This window comes from Liolophura sinensis, chromosome 3 (assembly GCF_032854445.1).
Source record: "Liolophura sinensis isolate JHLJ2023 chromosome 3, CUHK_Ljap_v2, whole genome shotgun sequence".
NCBI classification, from domain to species: Eukaryota; Metazoa; Mollusca; class Polyplacophora; order Chitonida; family Chitonidae; genus Liolophura; species Liolophura sinensis.
The window spans coordinates 5465007-5484415 of record NC_088297.1 but is presented as its reverse complement, the minus strand read 5'-3'; the positions used below and the strand labels follow the sequence as shown (position 1 = coordinate 5484415).

The 19409-nt window shown below is 40.7% G+C and overlaps 2 protein-coding genes across 2 annotated transcripts; one reads left to right on the top strand and one right to left on the bottom strand.

Annotated features, from left to right (window-relative positions):
• The first annotated feature begins 6497 nt into the window (after nt 1–6497).
• Nucleotides 6498–9418, top strand: LOC135464021 (tetratricopeptide repeat protein 32-like). The gene is made up of 3 exons (XM_064741496.1): nt 6498–6655; nt 7945–8102; nt 9291–9418. Exons 1-3 carry the CDS (start codon nt 6498–6500, stop codon nt 9416–9418), a joined length of 444 nt encoding a protein of 147 aa, XP_064597566.1.
• Nucleotides 9419–9474: 56 nt separating this feature from the next.
• On the bottom strand, nt 9475–18924 carry LOC135463821 (U5 small nuclear ribonucleoprotein 40 kDa protein-like). Its single transcript, XM_064741267.1, is given in 10 exon segments — nt 9475–11773; nt 12458–12520; nt 12523–12622; nt 14006–14088; nt 14591–14711; nt 15966–16088; nt 16331–16496; nt 16920–17013; nt 17822–17954; nt 18795–18924. Coding segments are annotated over 10 exon segments (1044 nt in total). The 5' UTR covers nt 18906–18924; the 3' UTR covers nt 9475–11723.
• Between the last annotated feature and the right edge of the window lie 485 nt (nt 18925–19409).

The window sequence follows — 19409 nt, the reverse complement described above, 5'->3', positions numbered from 1 at the left end:
GGATAGAAGTAGAAGTTATTAAAAACACACGGGTACTTTCTCGCCTAGCGTTCCTCGTGTACACACCACATCCTCTCCTTCACCAATCATTGGACTTTGAATTGTCTCTGGACTTTGCGAAACCTCCAACGGTTAGCAGCTTTCCCAGCCTTGGGATCTTGGAGCGAAACTTTACTGAGTTCACTTTTGGATAGATGTTTCCCTGGAATCTAGCACGTCTGTGATTCCAGTATGCAAACCAGTTTAAAGTTTGGTAAATCACAAAATTCTCGACTTCAGCTGCAGGTAACAATACAGGTACAGATCTGCGAGGAACTTTTTTTTCAGGTGAATTTCACAAAAATCCAGGTAGAAATCTAATGATTTTTCATGCAGTTTTTCGCTTGAATCAACAATACAGTTAAACATGGAGATCTCTTTCGTTTGAAAGTCTACTATCTCCTAACATGTATGACTGGTTCAGGTTAAACTGTAATCATATCTCACCTCCCCTAACCCCTCACTGTGTCTCCTGACAGTCATCATCCGGCAGACAAGGGCATTCGAGAGCGTTACCGTCCCCACGGAGACAAAATCCGCACAGTGCTAGCGAAAGGGTCGAAATTTTTAAAACAAATCTCCTGTGTTTGACAAACACCGGGGTGTTCCCCCTCAAAACAGCCGAGGTCTTTATCTCTCTATTTTCACGCAGGATCCCCTAGCTCTCTGTGCGGTCCACGCTCCATTCCTGCTAAGATCACCGTCCCCAGGGCCTCTGTCACCAGTAGCTTAGTCTAGCTTTTTGTTTCCTCGGCTTGCCCTCAACCTGGAGCCCTGTTAACCCCCTCCCCCTACTCCCTATGTTTGTTTACCTTTATCCCACACAAAACTCTCCACAGCTCGGAGAACAACACAACACGTGGGTAAGATATGACATTTGGCGAAGTAGACGTCATCCAATGAAGCTGTGACGGAATGCGACAAGTAGGGTGTACCCAAAGGAGCTTCAGCCGAAAAGCGGTACACCTGAAACAAATAATCGGGTAATTTTAACAGAAAGTCTGTTGTCCCAGGTAATGCTAGAATGCATTCTGTTATTATAATACAGTATTCTGTCACATTTAACTCAATACCCTGTAAGGCTAAAAGAATCTGTGTGTTGAATTAATGGAATATGTGTGCAACAAACTTTCTGTTAAATTTAACAGATTTTTTTTTAAAATTCCCCCCCCCCCTCCGCCTACAGGATCGCCATATTGATGAAAGACTGAATACTCATGAATAAATATCGCAATCACGAATTGTAATGAAAAGGTAATGAATACTGAACCTTCTAGAGAAAGTCATGAAAAACTCGTGAATTGTCTTTTGTCAGAGCTGCAGTGGCCTGATGATAAAACATCTGAATAACACGGTTTAATGGTACAATACTGGTCTTCACATATTCCATTTCGTATAATAGAAGTCATAAATTGTTTTTTTGGAATACCTGTAGTATTACGTTCAGTCTCACCGTTTAACAGGTAAAACGCGCACCGTGTGGAGCCTCATATGCAATCATTTTTTTAAAAGTAAACTTTACTTAAAAGATCTTTGTTATCATATTCTGCGGCACGGAACTTTTTCTTTTTCTTTTTTATGGATCAATGTCAGTTAGCAATCGAATTTTCTTATTAACGCACATCAAGCTCATGTTTCTTCACCGGTCAACTTTATAATTTTATCACCCGTTAATTTTTTTTATCACTATCGGTCCGATTTTTGTTGTCACTGATCAAATTTACTTTTCATGGAGGATTAATTTTATTTTTGTCGCCGATCAAGGTTATTGTTTTTATCACGGATTCAATTTCCGGTTTAACAACCTTTAAGGTTTCTTTGTAAAGACGATCCAATTTTCTTTTAATCGCAGATAAACCTTTATTTTTATTACCACCCATGCTTATATTTTTATCACCGATCTAGTTTTTCTTTATTGCCAAAAATTAGAACTTTTTTTTTTATCACCGATCAACTTCTCATTTTGGCCACCTATGCTTCATTTTATCACCACTGGTTTTCTTTGAATAAAACACTACAGTACAAAACCAGAGCAGGTACAGCATTGTGATAATTGGCAAATGATCACACATAACCGGTGAAATCCGGCGTATTGTGAATTTACCTCAGGATTTCAGGATGGTACCGTTCATGTAAATGTATAAATAGTGACAAATTGCACGCCCCCTCCCCCCCCCCCCCCCCGCCCCTTAACCACCACGACTGGCACCACGGCTTAATGCGCAGAATTTAGTCCAAACCTACGCAGTGCTAGTAATTGCAATACAGTAGAAGTCACTGTAAAATGTAAAATGACATTAAAACAGTGCTAAAGGAGCAGGTCTTGGGGATGCTTAGTTCACCAAAAGGGTCCTGGATTATATGGGAATACATGCAGTATGCAAGACTATAGTATATATCATCGACCAAGACTTAGTCTTTGTCAGGGATCTAGAGGGGGTCTCTGTGGCTAAGGTGGTAAAGGGTGCCAGCGGAGTGAAATGACCCAGGAGCCTCTCACCAATGCGGTCGCTGTGAGCTCTAATCCAGCTCATGCTAGTTTCCTCTCCAACCATACGAGGGAAGGTCTTCCAGCAACCCGCGGAAGTGTTGGGTTTCCCCATGGCTCTGTCTGGTTTCCTCCGGTAACCGGCCCGGATAGCACAGTTGGTAGAGCGTCCGCTTCGGGACCGGTAGATCCAGGATCAATCCTTGATCGAGTCACACCTAAGACTTTAAAAGAGGAAGTTGTAACTTCCTCGCTTGGCGTTCAGCATGAAGGGGATAGTGCAACGACTGGTTGACCCGTATCAGTATAATGGCTCGGGCGGGGCGGCTTACTTGCCTTCGGTAAGTCGTCTCAGTGAAGCAGCACTAAATAAAAGAGCGGTGGAAATCCGTCCTGCAACAAGGAGGCACATTATACGTACATGCACCCTAATGATTCCTTCGTCGCCATATGACTGAAAAATTGTTGAGTACGACGTTAAACCCCAAGTACTCACTCACTCACTCACTCCTCCGGTAACAATCAGTAACCCTCAGTGACTCAAGAAAGCCCCGGAAAGGAAGAAATAATCTAATGATTGACCCCATCGTAAGGCAACATTTTGGTATCACCACAAGCTGTTAATTACCTCTATTGCTCGGTAACTTTCCGGTGTCATTGAAAACTGTCGATTGCATGTACTCTCAAGTGACATTCTCGTATTAATGACCCCCGTGAATTAAGTCTGCTCCTAAATTGTTTGTAAACTTCTGGCGCCATAGGAAAACTGTTAATTACTTACACTCTTTGGTAACTTTCTAATTATTCGGCTGTCTGGCAAAACTGAAAACTGGTGAAAGTTGAGAAAACATGAAAATTATGTGATTCGAGAAGTACAGATCAAAGAGTGTCAAAAGTTATTTGTAATGACAGGAAACCGGAATCCAAGGGGGAAAACCACGGACTTGTGGCAAGTTACTGACGAACTTCTTCACATGTCACGCACAGATATGCACACCTGGGCCCGGTTTCACGAAGCACTCATAACGTTACGTTCACTTAACAACCACGGCAGCCAGTATTGTAGACATTACGTCTTCGTGGTGGTTACGAGCTCGTAACGTTAAGAGAGCTTCGTGAAACTGAGGCCAGATTAGTGGAAAAGAAATAGTTCTCAACGAACGTAACACTGTGCAAACGTTCACCGACCTTTTATTGTCACTAAGGCCCAAAAAGCACTTCTGCTGGTGATATAAATTCTTTACAAGGCTGGTTTTGATACCGCACCGCGTGTGCCCTATGGTGATTCGGAAAGGCGTAATGACGTAATCAACATTTTTCAACGATGCCTAAAAGACGCAAAGAATGATTTGGGCGTGTAAATATCTGTATCTAAAAAATTGAAAATATCACCTCAACTGGGCTTGGATTGCAACTGTTCATACATACAACGTGAAGGGTGTATTCAGTGCAACCAGTACAGGGTCAATTTTCTGAGAGTTTTTTTTATTGTGAATCGTAGTCAGCTGTTCGAAAAGCACGTCTGGGTCCTCCCTTTAGCTTTTAATCTTTCGTGTCCATAAATTCACCGAATTAAAAAAACAATATGACGTAAAGTGTCCCCTACACATTAAAAATAAGTATTTCGTTTATAAACACATTGCTGCTACATTTTGTAAACGTGACCTGGTGTATATTCATTCAAAAACTATAGTAACTGGTAACTAAAGAGGCATGTTCATTCCAGCAAACATGTGAAATGTTTACTTAGTAATGTGGAGGATATTTTCAGTGAACAGAAGTAGTTCAGTAGGTAGTTTACAAAAAGTCGATAAAGGTGTTTAGCACAGTAAACACGTCACATTTCACACTGTTAACATGTGATATTTACCGTGTGAACATTCAACACGAACAGCATAAATGTATTTATTTATTTATTTGAGTGGTGTTTTACGCCGTACTCAGGAATATTTCACTTATACGACGGCGGCCAGCATTATGGTGGGAGGAAACCCTGCAGAGCCATCCGCAGGTTGCTGGCAGATTTTCCCACTTACGGCCGGAGAGGAAGCCAGCATGAGCTGAACTTGAACTCACAGCGATCGCATTGGTGAGAGGCTTCTGGGTCATTACGCTGCGCTAGCGCGCTAACCGACTGAGTCACGGAGCCCCCTCAGCATAAATGTAGTAAATATCCATATAAGCACCTATGTTTAATGCAACCACACGTTGATTTGCAATCAAAGTGCGACTGAGATACCTGTAGTTGTATCCGAGCTGGTAACTATCAACGAACCACAAGTTTGAAATTTAAATTATTTATTTCATTTATTTGATGGGTGTTACACGCCATACTCAAGAATATTTCACGGCGGCGGCGGCCAGCATTGTGGTGGGAGGAAACAGGGCACAGCCCGGGGAAAAATCACTATCCGCAGGTTGCTGTCAGACCCTCCCATGCGCGTAACGCCGGAGAGAAAGCCAATATAAGCTGGATTTGAAGAGGCTCCTGGTAACGCACATGTATAGGATATATCTATGAAAAAAATTATATGGGTGTTCCTTAGTTTTTCATAGTTTGGCATTTGTGAGCAAAAAGGTATTGCGTATTCTCTACTGTATTTTCTCAGATACATGTATCTTTATCTACTTACAAGAATTCTTTTTGCCTATATGTACGTGGGCCTAGGCCTACCATCCCTATATGTACGTGGGCCTAGGCCTACCATCCCTATATGTACGTGGGCCTAGGCTTACCACCCCTATATGTACGTGGGCCTTGGCCTACCACCCCTACATGTACGTGAACCTAGGCTTTCCACCCCTACATCTACGCGGGCTTAGGCCTACCATCCAGAGCTACATGTACGTGGGCCTAGGTTCACCACCCCTACACGTACGTGGGGCTAGGCCTACAACCCATATATGTACGTGACCCTAGGCATACCATCCCTACATGTACGTGGTCCTAGGCCTACCACCCCTACATGTACGCGGGCCTAGGCCTACCATCCCTACATGTACGTGGGCCTGGGCCTACCATCCCTACATGTACGTGGTCCTAGGCCTACCATCCCTACATGTACGTGGGCCTAGGTCCACCATCCCTATATGTACGTGGGCCTAGGCCTACCACCTGTGCATGTACGTGGGCCTGGGCCTACCATCCCTACATGTACGTGGGCCTGGGCCTACCATCCCTACATGTACGTGGGCCTGGGCCTACCATCCCTACATGTACGTGGGCCTGGGCCTACCATCCCTACATGTACGTGGGCCTAGGTCTACCATCCCTACATGTACGTGGGCCTGGGCCTACCATCCCTACATGTACGTGGGCCTAGGTCCACCACCCCTACACGTATAGTACAAGCTGTTACACATGTATCTCTTCTGCTATGTTTGTCATCTCACGTCAAGGTATTCAGCTTTATGGCAGTATAAAATCTGCATTCCTCCCAAACTGTTTATCACGGGTGATATATGTGACAATATTGTATTAATTTAAACAAGGTCAGACTGCAAGGTTAGAATATACGTAAGATCAAATGACAGGTGTATTTGCATCTAAATTCTAGGCCTTCATCACCTTTAAGTCACCCCAGGTCCAGTATACAGACATATTAGTACTTCGGTAAATTAAAGCCAAATGCGTTGATGAAAGAAAAGAAAAACATAGCTGCGCATTATCTTCATCAATATCGTGAGGCATAAACTTATTAATGCCATTTTGAACCGTGACTATAGCTATCTGCGGAAGGTCGTGGGTTTTCCACCCCTTTCTGCGCAACTGCCTTCCATCACAATGCTGGTCGCAGTCATATAAGTGAAATATTCTTGAGTATGGCTTAAAACACCAATGAAATAAATAAATACATAACCGTATCTAAAATGTTTCCGAAAACTAATCAATCCTTTCCGAAAAATCAATGCAAAAACATTTTGATGCAACCAAGGGGAGATAACTCAGTAATCTTTCGTTTCCGATGCGATGGAGGAAGCTAAACTGTCGGAAACGCTCTCAGAAGCAAAGAGATTCGAGGACGAAGGACAAGTAGTCAAAGCGATAGAGTGCTACACCTCGGTGATTGACGGATGTCAGGTGTATTTACAAAACACGGTCACACAAGATTCAAGCAATACTAATGTGTAAGTCGGTGCTGGGTTAAATCTCTAGTCGAGATACATTTCGTCACCAGGCAAAAGTTCAAATTGACTTTCGGTCGATTTTTTTATTATTTCTGCGATGGTCTTCGACCTTTTTTATTTATAAGTCTATATTAGCAGTGTATAGGTATGTCATGGATTTTGCTAAGGACCTTTACATAGTACAATGTGACCAGATTATAGAAACCATCTAAGGCCTTAATTTTATAATAAAGCAAATTAATGATTTAAACATGTACACTGACAGTGTGCATGTTTTGTGTAACCTACCAGTGCTGCAGATATGTGTTTGAGTTATAGAATTATTACCTCTGAAAAGGTGTTATTATGTTTTAAAATTTATCATCGGCTCCTACATTCGTTTAAGGCGTAGGGCCTACTTCTGTACATGTAATGTGTTCCGTCTTACTCAATATTGTACATGTATTTTTGTTATCTATTGCGTTAACATTATGTTTAATTATATTGTGTTACTGGTGCATGTTTTTGTGGCCTAATTATAACGTGTTACTGGTGCATGTTTTTGCGGCCTAATTATAATGTGTTACTGGTGCATGTTTTTGTGGCCTAATTATAACGTGTTACTGGTGCATGCTTTTGCGGCCTAATTATAATGTGTTACTGGTGCATGTTTCTGCTGCCTAATTATAACGTGTTACTGGTGCATGTTTTTGTGGCCTAATTATAATGTGTTACTGGTGCATGTTTTTGTGGCCTAATTATAACGTGTTACTGGTGCATGTTTTTGCGGCCTAATTATAACGTGTTACTGGTGCATGTTTTTGTGGCCTAATTATAACGTGTTACTGGTGCATGTTTTTGTGGCCTAATTATAACGTGTTACTGGTGCATGTTTTTGCGGCCTAATTATAACGTGTTACTGGTGCATGTTGTTGCAGCCTAATTATAACGTGTTACTGGTGCATGTTTTTGGGGCCTAATTATAACGTGTTACTGGTGCATGTTTTTGCGGCCTAATTATAACATGTTACTGGTGCATGTTTTTGCGGCCTAATTATAACATGTTACTGGTGCATGTTTTTGCGGCCTAATTATAACATGTTACTGGTGCATGTTTTTGCGGCCTAATTATAACGTGTTACTGGTGTATGTTTTTGCTGCCTAATTATAACGTGTTACTGGTGCATGTTTTTTGTGGCCTAATTGTAATGTGTTACTGGTGCATGTTTTTCTGTTATAATTTTTGTGTGTTTCATATTAGAATGAAGTTTTTGTGTTACAGTGGTACTGAATTATGATGTGTGTTTCAGCTCTAAACTTCTGGCCCTAGCATACAACAACCGAGGTTACCTGAAATATTTACAGGTGGATTTTGACGAAGCTTCGGAGGATTACACCTGCTGTCTGGGTCAGGACAGGACGATGTACATGAGCTTCCACAACAGGGGCATGATTCACTACAGACTGGGTGAGACTGTGATACACTATAGACTGGGTGAGACAGTGATACACTACAGACTGGGTGAGACTGTGATACACTATAGACTGGGTGAGACTGTGATACACTACAGACAGGGTGAGACTGTGATACACTACAGACTGGGCGAGACTAATACACTACGGACTAGGTGAGACTGTGATACACTACAGACTAGGTGAGACTGTGATACAATACAGACTGGGTGAGACTGTGATACACTACAGACTGGGTGAGACTGTGATACATTACAGACTAGGTGAGACTGTGATACACTACAGACTGGGTGAGACTGTGATACACTACAGACTGGGTGAGACTGATACACTACAGACTGGATGAGACTGTGACACACTACAGACTGGGTGAGACGGTGATACACTACAGACTAGGTGAGACTGTTACACACTACAGACTAGGTGAGACTGTGATACACTACAGACTAGATGAGACCGTGATACTATGATAGACTACAGACTGGGTGAGACTGTGATACACTACAGACTAGATGAGACTGTGACACACTACAGACTGGGTGAGACTGTGATACACTACTCACTAGGACTGACTGTGATACACTACAGACTGGGTGAGACTGTGATACACTACATACTGAGTGAGACTGTGATACACTACAGACTAGGTGAGATTGTGACACACTACAGACAGAGTAAGACTGTCGTCCATTCCACATACTCTTTCACTCACTCACTCTCTGTAATACATCACAGTTTCTTTATAGTTGTGCTTGTAAAACAAAGAGGTAGGATAGACTGTGGTTCACAAACACTCCTGTGTAACAGCCCTTCTTGGTTTCTTTTTTTTGATCGGTGTTTTGTGCCCCACTGAAGAATATTTCACTTCTACGATGGCACAGTCATTTTTGAGCTGGGTGTCCAGATTTTATGTCTTCCCACCTCACCCATGTTAAAACATGGAAGCTGAAAAGAAGAAATCCAGCAGTTTTCTGTTTCACCCATTTCACATTTTACGACAGATCGCTGGTTGATCCACATCAGCATTAATGTACATTCCAGGTCAAGTTGTAGTCTACCTAGAGTCACAATACTGGGTTAGGCTTTTCTATCTGGCATCTGAAACATTCAAATCTCGTTGAAAGTGGGCTGTTACAAGGCATCAACCCTGTCAACTAGTGAAATCATTTTCTTTCAATTTCAGGACGTTTTAGTCAGGCTGTGGAAGACTTAACAGAAGCGCTGAAACTACAACCGGACTTTGAGCCAGCTCAGAAATGTTTAGAACAAAGTCTGATAGATCTGAAAAGAACAAGGACCAGTGCCAGATAGCAACAGGTGCTCCTGTGTCAAGTTCCACAAGTCCTGGGGCCACTGGGGTCACATTTGTCGTACGATATTTTGTACATCACAAATAACATACCATTGTCCTGTATGTGCAATATCGTACATTATCTGTGTGAAGGTTGCCCCAGTATGTATTTTGCGGATTTCCTGACATGGATTTATTTTATTGGTGTTTTACACCGTACTCTAGAATATTTCACTTGTTCAACAACAGCCAGTATTATGGTGTATGAAAACTGGGAAGAGCGCAGGGGAAACCTATGACCACCTGCATGTTGCTGCAACCTGAAGAAAAAAAAAAAAGCTGGATTTGAACTTACAGTGACTGCATTGGTGAGGGGCTCCTGGGCCCTGCTGATACTGAAGAAACTGAGAATACCATCTCATCAGAGCCAAGTACGCCGCATTTAAGAACTTTTCCCATGCAGTTATGTGAGCAACCAGGATTATGGGTGGAGGAAACCTGATGCCAATCACTGCACCTTGCTCGGTGGGTTATCTGACAAACCTTCCATGTAGTTAGGTTAGCAACCAGGATTATGGGTGGAGGAAACCTGATGCTGATCACTGCATCTTGCTCTGTGGATTACCTGACAAACCTTCCATGTAGTTAGGTTAGCAACCAGGATTATGGGTGGAGGAAACCTGATGCTGATCACTGCACCTTGCTCGGTGGGTTACCTGACAAACCTTCCATTTAGTTAGGTTAGCAACCAGGATTATGGGTGGAGGAAACCTGATGCTGATCACTGCACCTTGCTCGGTGGGTTACCTGACAAACCTTCCATGTAGTTAGGTTAGCAACCAGGATTATGGGTGGAGGAAACCTGATGCCAATCACTGCACCTTGCTCGGTGGGTTACCTGACCAACTTCCCGATTGGTCAACAGTTAACAAACTTCATGCAAAAGCCTTTATTCTCTTCACCATCAAAGGCTATCCCTCATGACTCCGGGATTTATTTAGTTGATTTATTTCACTTAGTTCTTCCAACCTGAGACTCGTTGAGGACTTTCTGGTGGGACCACACCTCAAGCTTTTTTTTACATCAAAGAGCAACTTTCAGTGCAATTTTTGCACCCTTTTATATCAGTTGTGGAGACAAACCTGCAATGGTTGGATTGGTCAATTTCAGTGCTTGACAAAAAGCGTGATTTTATGTCTACAAAGATGTTCTCATAAAATGCTTGAATACACATACAACAATCATGCAAAATCATTAAAAAATTGCAGAAGTTCAAGAGTGTAACTAGTAACAAACCAAGTCTTGGAAATCTTGGAAGTCTTGGAAATTGTGAGATATATAAATTTTTGTACATAATAAAGAAATAAATATATGAGCCAAAAATCAGTCTATATATTCACATGTTGTTAATTTACAATGTATTCGGTTCAATGATGAAAGTGATGTTGAAATGGAATAACGTATCGATAATACAAAGATGAGTGTTCCAATCAATTAGACACCAGGGATCTGGTGACGTAACATTACGATTAACTTCTGGAGGCGTAATTTGAGCCTCAGATAGATACGCAAGTAGCAACACATTTAAGTCCCATGTCACGCCGGAGTCTGTTCAGAAATGTCCAGACTAAAGTCACCAGCTGAGCTGGCAAGAGCTGGATTTGAACACGCAAACCTCGTACCACAGACCAGTCCTCTTCTAACAGAAACATCTGATGGTGCAGCAAATCTTGTAGTCGCAATTTTCAGCGTAGTTTACTGTCTCTTTGCAAGTACATTTGAATGTAATGTAGAATCCTTATGAAATTCTCTGCTGTAACTTCATTAATTTAGACAATTTTACCTGCCAAATCACCCCCCTCAAAACCCCAGCTTAAAAACTCAATCCCAAACTTTTTTATTTGTACTGAAATAAGATGTTTAAGTTCTCTTTGAATTTGTATCAATCAGGTTAGAGAAAACATCTCATGGCTTCTGTAAGCCTTTCATCTCCACATACATATCCATATGCCCAGAAAACCCAGCAGAACAACCCAATTTTTACTCCACGTGAGACTGAATCATTCACAGCATGCCCAAGTTGTTATGACTGAGTTACTCCCCTGATAAATGCTCCAAACGGGTTAAGGAGATCTGCCTGAGAAACTAGGCTGCTTGTCAAAGAATCTCACATCCTTCTTTGCACATAGATGTTTTTCCCAACATCACAGTTCCTAACCATAGGAGTAGTCTCTTATGAACAGATGCTAATCTCCTCTCTACATGAGCGGTTTGAACATTTTGTTTGCGCGGCGTGAAGATCTGTCACTGCAACTCTTGACTTCTTCATTCAATCTCTCCCAGATAAACTTTTTTGTCACTTCCCACTGATGACACTGAAAAATGAAAAATAAACAGATGAAAAAATGTACACCTTCATCTTTACAGTTAAAGAGTTCTACTTTTGCATCTTGTCTCCCAAACAGGTTTTTTCTCTCACCTTTTACGTGTCACAATGACAAGCTAAAAGGATGCAAAGAAATATTAACCTTCATGTGGTTTAGAGAGGAGCCACCGTGGCTCAGTTAGTTAGCACTCTAGCTCAGCGTAATGACCCTCTCACCAATGCTGTCGCTGTGAGTTCAAGTCCAGCACATGCTGGCTTCCTCTTTGGCTGTATGTGGGAAGGTCTGACAGCAACCTGCAGATGGTCGTGGGTCCACCGGGCTCTGCCCGGTTTCCTCCAACCATAATGCTGGTGAAATATTCTTACGTATGTCATAAAAAAACACCAATCAAATCAAATAAACTCAAATAGGTTTTGAGACATTTCACCTAAAATGCATTTTTAGAAGCACAGGGATTAAAATGATACTTTTGATGCCAACACTTAATTTTTTCCGGTAAGATCAAGCTTCAAAAAAAAACCACTCTAAAGCAGCCCTTTAGGAAGGGGTGAATGAATCCATCAGAATCAAGCAAGATGTGTCGTAGGACAATGTTTAATTGCAGGTGAAATACGGTATTTTTGCATTCGTCAATTAAAACTGAACTTTGACCAGCAAACACCTTGTACGTACCAATGGGCTCAAACGGATGGAAGTCGACCTCATTGACGGATCCGGCGTGTCCGGGAAGCTTGTTAGGACTCGTCGCGACGTCGTGTCCCAGATGTAGACATAGCGGTCGCCAGATCCGGCTGCCACCTTACTGCCATCCGGCGACCACGCACAACGTAGCAGGTTCTACAACAACAAGGATATTTATACAACATTAAAACCACTGCAAAGCAAGCTACATGTAGGTAGAATGCTGAAGAAAATATTAAAGTATCAATATGGCAACCAGGTCACCGCTATGCCAGTGTCCTGCAGAGCACATTTATCAAGCTTGATTGGTTGATTGCTTTTTAAGGCCGTCGTTTGAAGTGAACATGAAGTCTGCTACTATATATACATAGAAAAAAGGATGCAGGACACTGTTATCACAGAAAAATATGTAAAAAAATTGGATAAAGTTTTGAAAGCCCAGAAGACGAAGGTCAATATTGGGGATATGGCACTGACGGACAATTCACTCCGAGTAGCCATGTTGTAGAAGCCTTTATGAACTTGGCCAATCACTGGCACCAAAAGTGTCTCATGATAACTGAGGGTGAACTGGCACGAAAACCGCCTCCGGAGAGTCATTGCTTGAAGAAAATAAAGTAATCCTCAGGGACAGAGAACAATGGAGGCTGTGGAATCTACAAACTTCATTGTCCAAGACTGGAATTGAACCAGTGCCTTGGAAAGAAGAAATTCTTAACCATGCTGTCATATTACTCCCCTTCCCCATATATTAGACAGTTACAACTCTAAGAATTAGGAAAGAATGTCAGAACAAATCTTTTATGTTCTACCCTGGCAAGCTATATGACAGGGATTGTGTACCCTCCAAAGAAACAGGCTTAAAAAACATTCTCAAAAATTATGTGTTAGGCATAACCTAATCATATCAAAAAAAAAAAAAAAAATGGGTAGACTGGTAGGGAATTCTGTTTTCTTTTCTAGTTATTGAAAAACATGGACTTAAAGAAAATTACCAGTGAGAGAAAAATTGGAACAAAAAACGTCAGAATCACAATAAAAACTTTGATGCAAAGGCCCTTGTTTGGAGGGTTAGTCGTTATACACAGAACAAACTTGCTTTTAATGATGGCCGTAGCATGGTATTACAAATCTCTCCTAGATTTTACAAATCTGTCTCTTTTCAGTCTGTTTATAACCCCACAAGACCCTTGTTTGTACTCTATATTCAAAACTTTTGTGTTCACAATGTTGAGACCATTTATTTATTTATTTGATTGATGTTTTACGTCGTACCCAAGAATATTTCACTTATATGACGGCGGCCAGCATTATGGTGGGAGGAAACCGGGCACAGCCCGGGGGAAACCCACAACCATCCGCAGGTTGGTGACAGACCTTCACACTTACGACCGTAGAGGAACTCACAGCGATCGCATTGGTGAGAGACTCCAGGGTCACTACGCTGTGCTAGCGCGCTAACAAACTCAGCCACGGAGGCCCCTCTCTTGAGACCATTAGAAGTGTGGTTAAAACTGATGGACAAATGACAAATCTCACCTTTTCAAAAGTATGCTGATGACCCTGTAAAACCTTGACACACCTCTCTTGTGGAGCAAATGGTCGCACATCCCAGATCCGAACTGCATACAAAGAGCACATGGGAACTCAAAGTCAACAAACTATCAAAGAACATGATATTTCTGAAATGGAACCTTTGAAATGACAGAGCCCAAAACCTTACCTAAGAAAACCATCCAATTATTTTCACAAAACACTTCATTGTACAAAATTTAATGTTCAACTGGAAGACACTCCTAAAGGACAAACTGTCATCATAGCTTATCGCACACATTTCCCCACTACAGACCAAGGGAGATTACTCTACATTTCTGCCCTATCTGCCAATGGTGAAGAATCTTAACAACTTTGAAATTAATGGAATGGTTCTTAGCAAAAGGCCAACCTGTACAGACAATTTCATCCAAATCCCTAAATAACTTGTGCCATAACGTTCCTGACAGACAGACAGACAGACAGACAGACAGACAGACAAACCAATAAATGCCAGTAAAATCATAAGTTTCTTGGCAGTGGTAATAACACATTAGTAAAGCATAATTTTCACAGTGCGACAGCACTCACCTGTGTTGTCCATGGCATTAGAGAGAAGGTAAGAACCATCAGGGCTTAGTTCCAGTCCAGTGACGGTGTCTGCGTGTCCTCTCATGCGATACAGAATATCATTTTTCCTTAAATCCCAGACCTGCTCAACACAATCAAACACAGTTACCTCCCTTAGGCTGATTTCCGTCTTTCTCTCATCATGTAAGGACATCTTCAGCTATGTAGAGGCACATAATCCCAGACAATTTCAACCAAATGAAAGTTTATTATACATTCTAAAGGAGGACGGTGAGATCATCAACAGTTATCTCTACAATTCTTTTTTTTTCCTCATAGTCCTTTGAGTGTCATGATACAACCTGACCAACCTAAAAATTTGACCACTAAAAAGAATTGATGGAGGCAAATAGATGTCATGATATAATACATCTGGTGCTAAAGTTGACATTTTCCTGGTATACCTTCCAAACACCTCTCAAAGCACCTTTCTAAAATCAGTACAACCAGAATACTGAGCAACTTAGTCATGAATGAAATTTTAAGTCATTCAGGGTAGTTGTCAAGTAATAGCTGCTTGTCAGGGTAGTTGTCAAGTAATAGCTGCTTGTCAGGGTAGTTGTCAAGCAATAGCTGCTTGTCAGGGTAGTTGTCAAGCAAACTCTGCTTGTCAGGGTAGTTAAGTAATAGCTGCTTGTCAGGGTAGTTGTCATGCAATAGCTGCTTGTCAGGGTAGTTGTCAAGTAATAGCTGCTTGTCAGGGTAGTTGTCAAGCAACAGCTGCTTGTCAGTGTAGTTGTCAAGCAACAGCTGCTTGTCAGGGTACTTGTCAAGCAAATACCTGCTTGTCAAAGTAGTTGTCAAGCAATAGCTGCTTGTCAGGGTACTTGTCAAGCAAATACCTGCTTGTCAAAGTAGTTGTCAAGCGATAGCTACTTGTCAGGGGAGTTGTCAAGCAAAAGCTACTTGAAGTATTTATACTAAGGCCAGTGAAGAAAATAATTTAAGAAGATCATCCTTAATGTGACCAATATTGGGGGTCCATATTTACCTTAATACTTACTGTGCAACTGGGCTATGTTTGCTTTACTTATTTATTTATTTATTTATTTATTTATTTTTATTTCATGGGTTTAATGGTGTAGACATATAAAGGCCCAATGCCTAGGTTGTGTATTTAAAGTTAAGTTAAAAGTTAAAAGTTCAAAATTTAAAAGTATTTAAGTTAAGGCTTAAAGCTTAACACCAGTCTTTGCCTCATACAACACTAATGGGATATTAGTCCAGGGTAAAGTTAATAGTGGCTTTAGTACTAATTCACTTTTGAACAACTGTACCCACTGGTTCGTGGAGGGCTATAAGCAGGTGGTAATACAGCATGTCTACTGATCTCTACCTTAATGTCATTGTCAATTCCTCCCGAGATAATCTGCTCAGCTGTGTCATTGAAACATACTGTTGTCACCTGATAGGTGTTCTGAAACGTCTGTAAGCAGCCCTTCTTTCTTGTGTCCCACAGCTGAAAAGTATACATTCAAAAAAACAATAAATACACAGCAATAAAAGTCTGAATGGAATCCTGGGATTTATCAACTTCACTTTTTTAAGTTTGATTATGGTTTATGCCATTCAAAACTATTTTACTTTTCAAAACCATTAATGGTTGGAAAAAATCTCTAGTGGGGTATTAGTTTATAGAAATATAGGTATGCAGATCAAGGGAATTAACTGTGTTATGGTCATGATACAGAATTATCTCACCTTGATTGTACCATCATCTCCACCACTACATACTAGCTGAGGGCCACGCCTCGCAGGATGACATGAGTTCACAAAACTCTGATGACCTTTCAGCTTCTTTATCCGTGCCCCGACCTCTACGTCCCAAACAGCTACTATTTTGTCAGTAGCTGCTGTAAATAGCGTGCTGTTGAACAAAACAAAAGATGTCATCTTTCAGAGGCATGTGTTTAACAAAATATAACACCAGAACAGTTTTAAGGAATCAAATTCTGCTATTGTCTAAATGGCAACATCTCTGTGCTTCAGCAGGCACTGTTGTACAACCAAGAATCTAGATATATAAATTATTGATTCATAAATTTGTATCTTTAGTTTCTCACATCTGTTTGTTTGCTTCCTTTTTAATAATATGACTATAAACATTATTATCATCAGATCACAATAAATCCATTATCAAATATAGCGTAGAAAATTATGAATACCATAAATTTGTTCTTGTGATCAGGATTACCAACCTGATGCTTTGGATTTTACTTCAAACAAAATTTATGGTATACAAACTTGTTTTTTTTTTCTATTTTTTAAAGGGGAAGCAACACCTTCCTACCTGCCATCAGTAGAGAACTGGAGTTCCATGACAGCCCCTGTATGACCAGAGAGAACCGCAAAATTCTCACAGTCACCATACACTGTCCAGAAATCTAAAAGAAAGAAAGAACATAAGACATATTTTTACAGTGAATGAAAGCACAAGGCTATCACTTGTTCAGTGTAACCCAACCAAACCTCAAAAATTAAAGGCCCTTCATTTTTTTCAGGAATAGGGCTTTTTCAGGATTTTGATAGAAGATTTAGTTTTTTTTTCTCTTAAAATGAATAAAACCAACAATTCAATGCCACCCTACACTTTTTCTAATACGCACAAAAATTTTAAGGATGGCCTTGCATCTACTGTAATATCTACTGTATATACACCGAAAGCACAAACTGAACTGTATATGTTAGCAGTTCAAAAATATTCATGTAGTGTTTTGTGGGCAATAATGATAGCCGAATTACAATTTTTCATTTAAACCTTTGTAAAACATGAACGGACAACTGGAATTTAGTTTTTCAATTTGTATTTTTTCAATTAATATTTAATACAAAAAATACTCAATCAGTTTAAATAATACAGTAATGCTGATTGCAACACACTAACAAAGTAACTATCAAGTATATCTGACAGCATTATATTCATTTCATGGGCAATCTGCAGTGGATATGTATTCAAAATTATTTCACTTGCAGAAGGACTGTCAAGACTTATCCAAACAGTGCCCACAGGTAAACCATAAGGGGAATCCACCAAGGGAAACCCCCATGAGAAACCACCTGCCTGTCAAAACTCCCTTGTTACTCAAACCTGGAACAGATCCTATTCCTAACCTTTTTTTTCTTATTTCTTTTGGTAAGAAATATTAACACATTTGTGGACATGTACAATATGATATAACGAGCAAATCTTACAGATTTGTCTGTCAAAGCCGGATGTTGCCAAAATCTGTCCATCAGGTGAGAATTTCCCGCAGAAAATGTCACCCTCGTGACCAAGAAGAAGCATGATAGGTGCCTGGAGGTTAGAGGTACGGGGTGGCCCATCCTGGAAATGAAAGTGAAAGTAAATACACTTGTCAGGCATTCCATAAGTTCCTAGTATCATTTACGTTTTGATATACCATATCCCAATGCTGTCTGCTTGCATCAGTGACTGTGGAAGTGATGGTGGTGGTGCAGTCCTGCTTCAGCGCTGCCTCACTGATGAAGCAACCAATGCCATAGTGAGACATCAAAAAAGACAGTCAATTCAAAGGCAGACAAAATCCACTGAAGACTATCATGGTAAGCCTTCTGTTGTCACCATGCCTGAAAGTAAATACACTTGTCAGGCATTCCATAAGTTCCTAGTATCATTTACGTTTTGATATACCATATCCCAATGCTGTCTGCTTGCATCAGTGACTGTGGAAGTGATGGTGGTGGTGCAGTCCTGCTTCAGCGCTGCCTCACTGATGAAGCAACCAATGCCATAGTGAGACATCAAAAAAGACAGTCAATTCAAAGGCAGACAAAATCCACTGAAGACTATCATGGTAAGCCTTCAGTTGTCACCATGCCTGAGATTAAGCATCACACCGTCTTTAAAGCCATAATTAAATTTACTCTGCAGTCTTGTTAGCATCAAACTTCAATCAGTAGCCAAAATGTCCATGTCTCTAAGTGACTATGTTTCTTCTCCATTATCACTACAATCATAAATCTGATTCCAAATTAGAAAACAAGAAATAAAGTTACAAAGCAAGAGATATTTCAGCCATTAAATTTTGTTGGACCCAGAGTTTTCGTGTTAGTCCAGACAGTTTTTACTCAGTGTAAGTTACTGTTACGAAAATTGATCACTTTGTGAGCCTGTTCAACCAACATCAACAATAACTAAACTTACCGCCGCTAACAAAGCGCCGTCCGAGTTCTGTGATAAAACCAGTTCATTTTTAGAACGTTTCGATGGAACCAACACAAGAGCTTCTTGCTCAGCTTTCCTCTTATATTCCATATTGCCTTAGATTTAATTAACAATCTAAGAAACTCGCGTCGCGCCGGCATGTACCGGAAGTTTTCTTTCCCTGAGCAGGCGCAGTGACTCAAATTAAGGTTTACAGCCGCGTGGTCTGCTTCTGGGTCCTGTCCTAGAAGGGGCCCCCGATACCAACACAAGTCAGTCAGTCATACCGATGTGTTTATTCAAGACGGTCACAGCAGCAAGTCGTAGGTTGAGACAGGACAAAATATTTCTGCGGACGTGAACTACGTTAATCAACGTGGTACAGTTGAAATAAAATTTCAATGATAAAGTGACAAAAGATTCGTTAAACAAGATAAGACAAAAAAAATTTTTTTTCATTTTCTTTTATTTATTTTTTTTTTTGATTAAATGGACGTGGGTCTAGTTTATTTTACTCAACTAATTTTCTCTCAGTCAGATTTATTATCAATAGGCGCCATTCATGATCTCTGGCCCTATACACTTATTGTTAGATGTTCCAATTGTTGTCTAAAG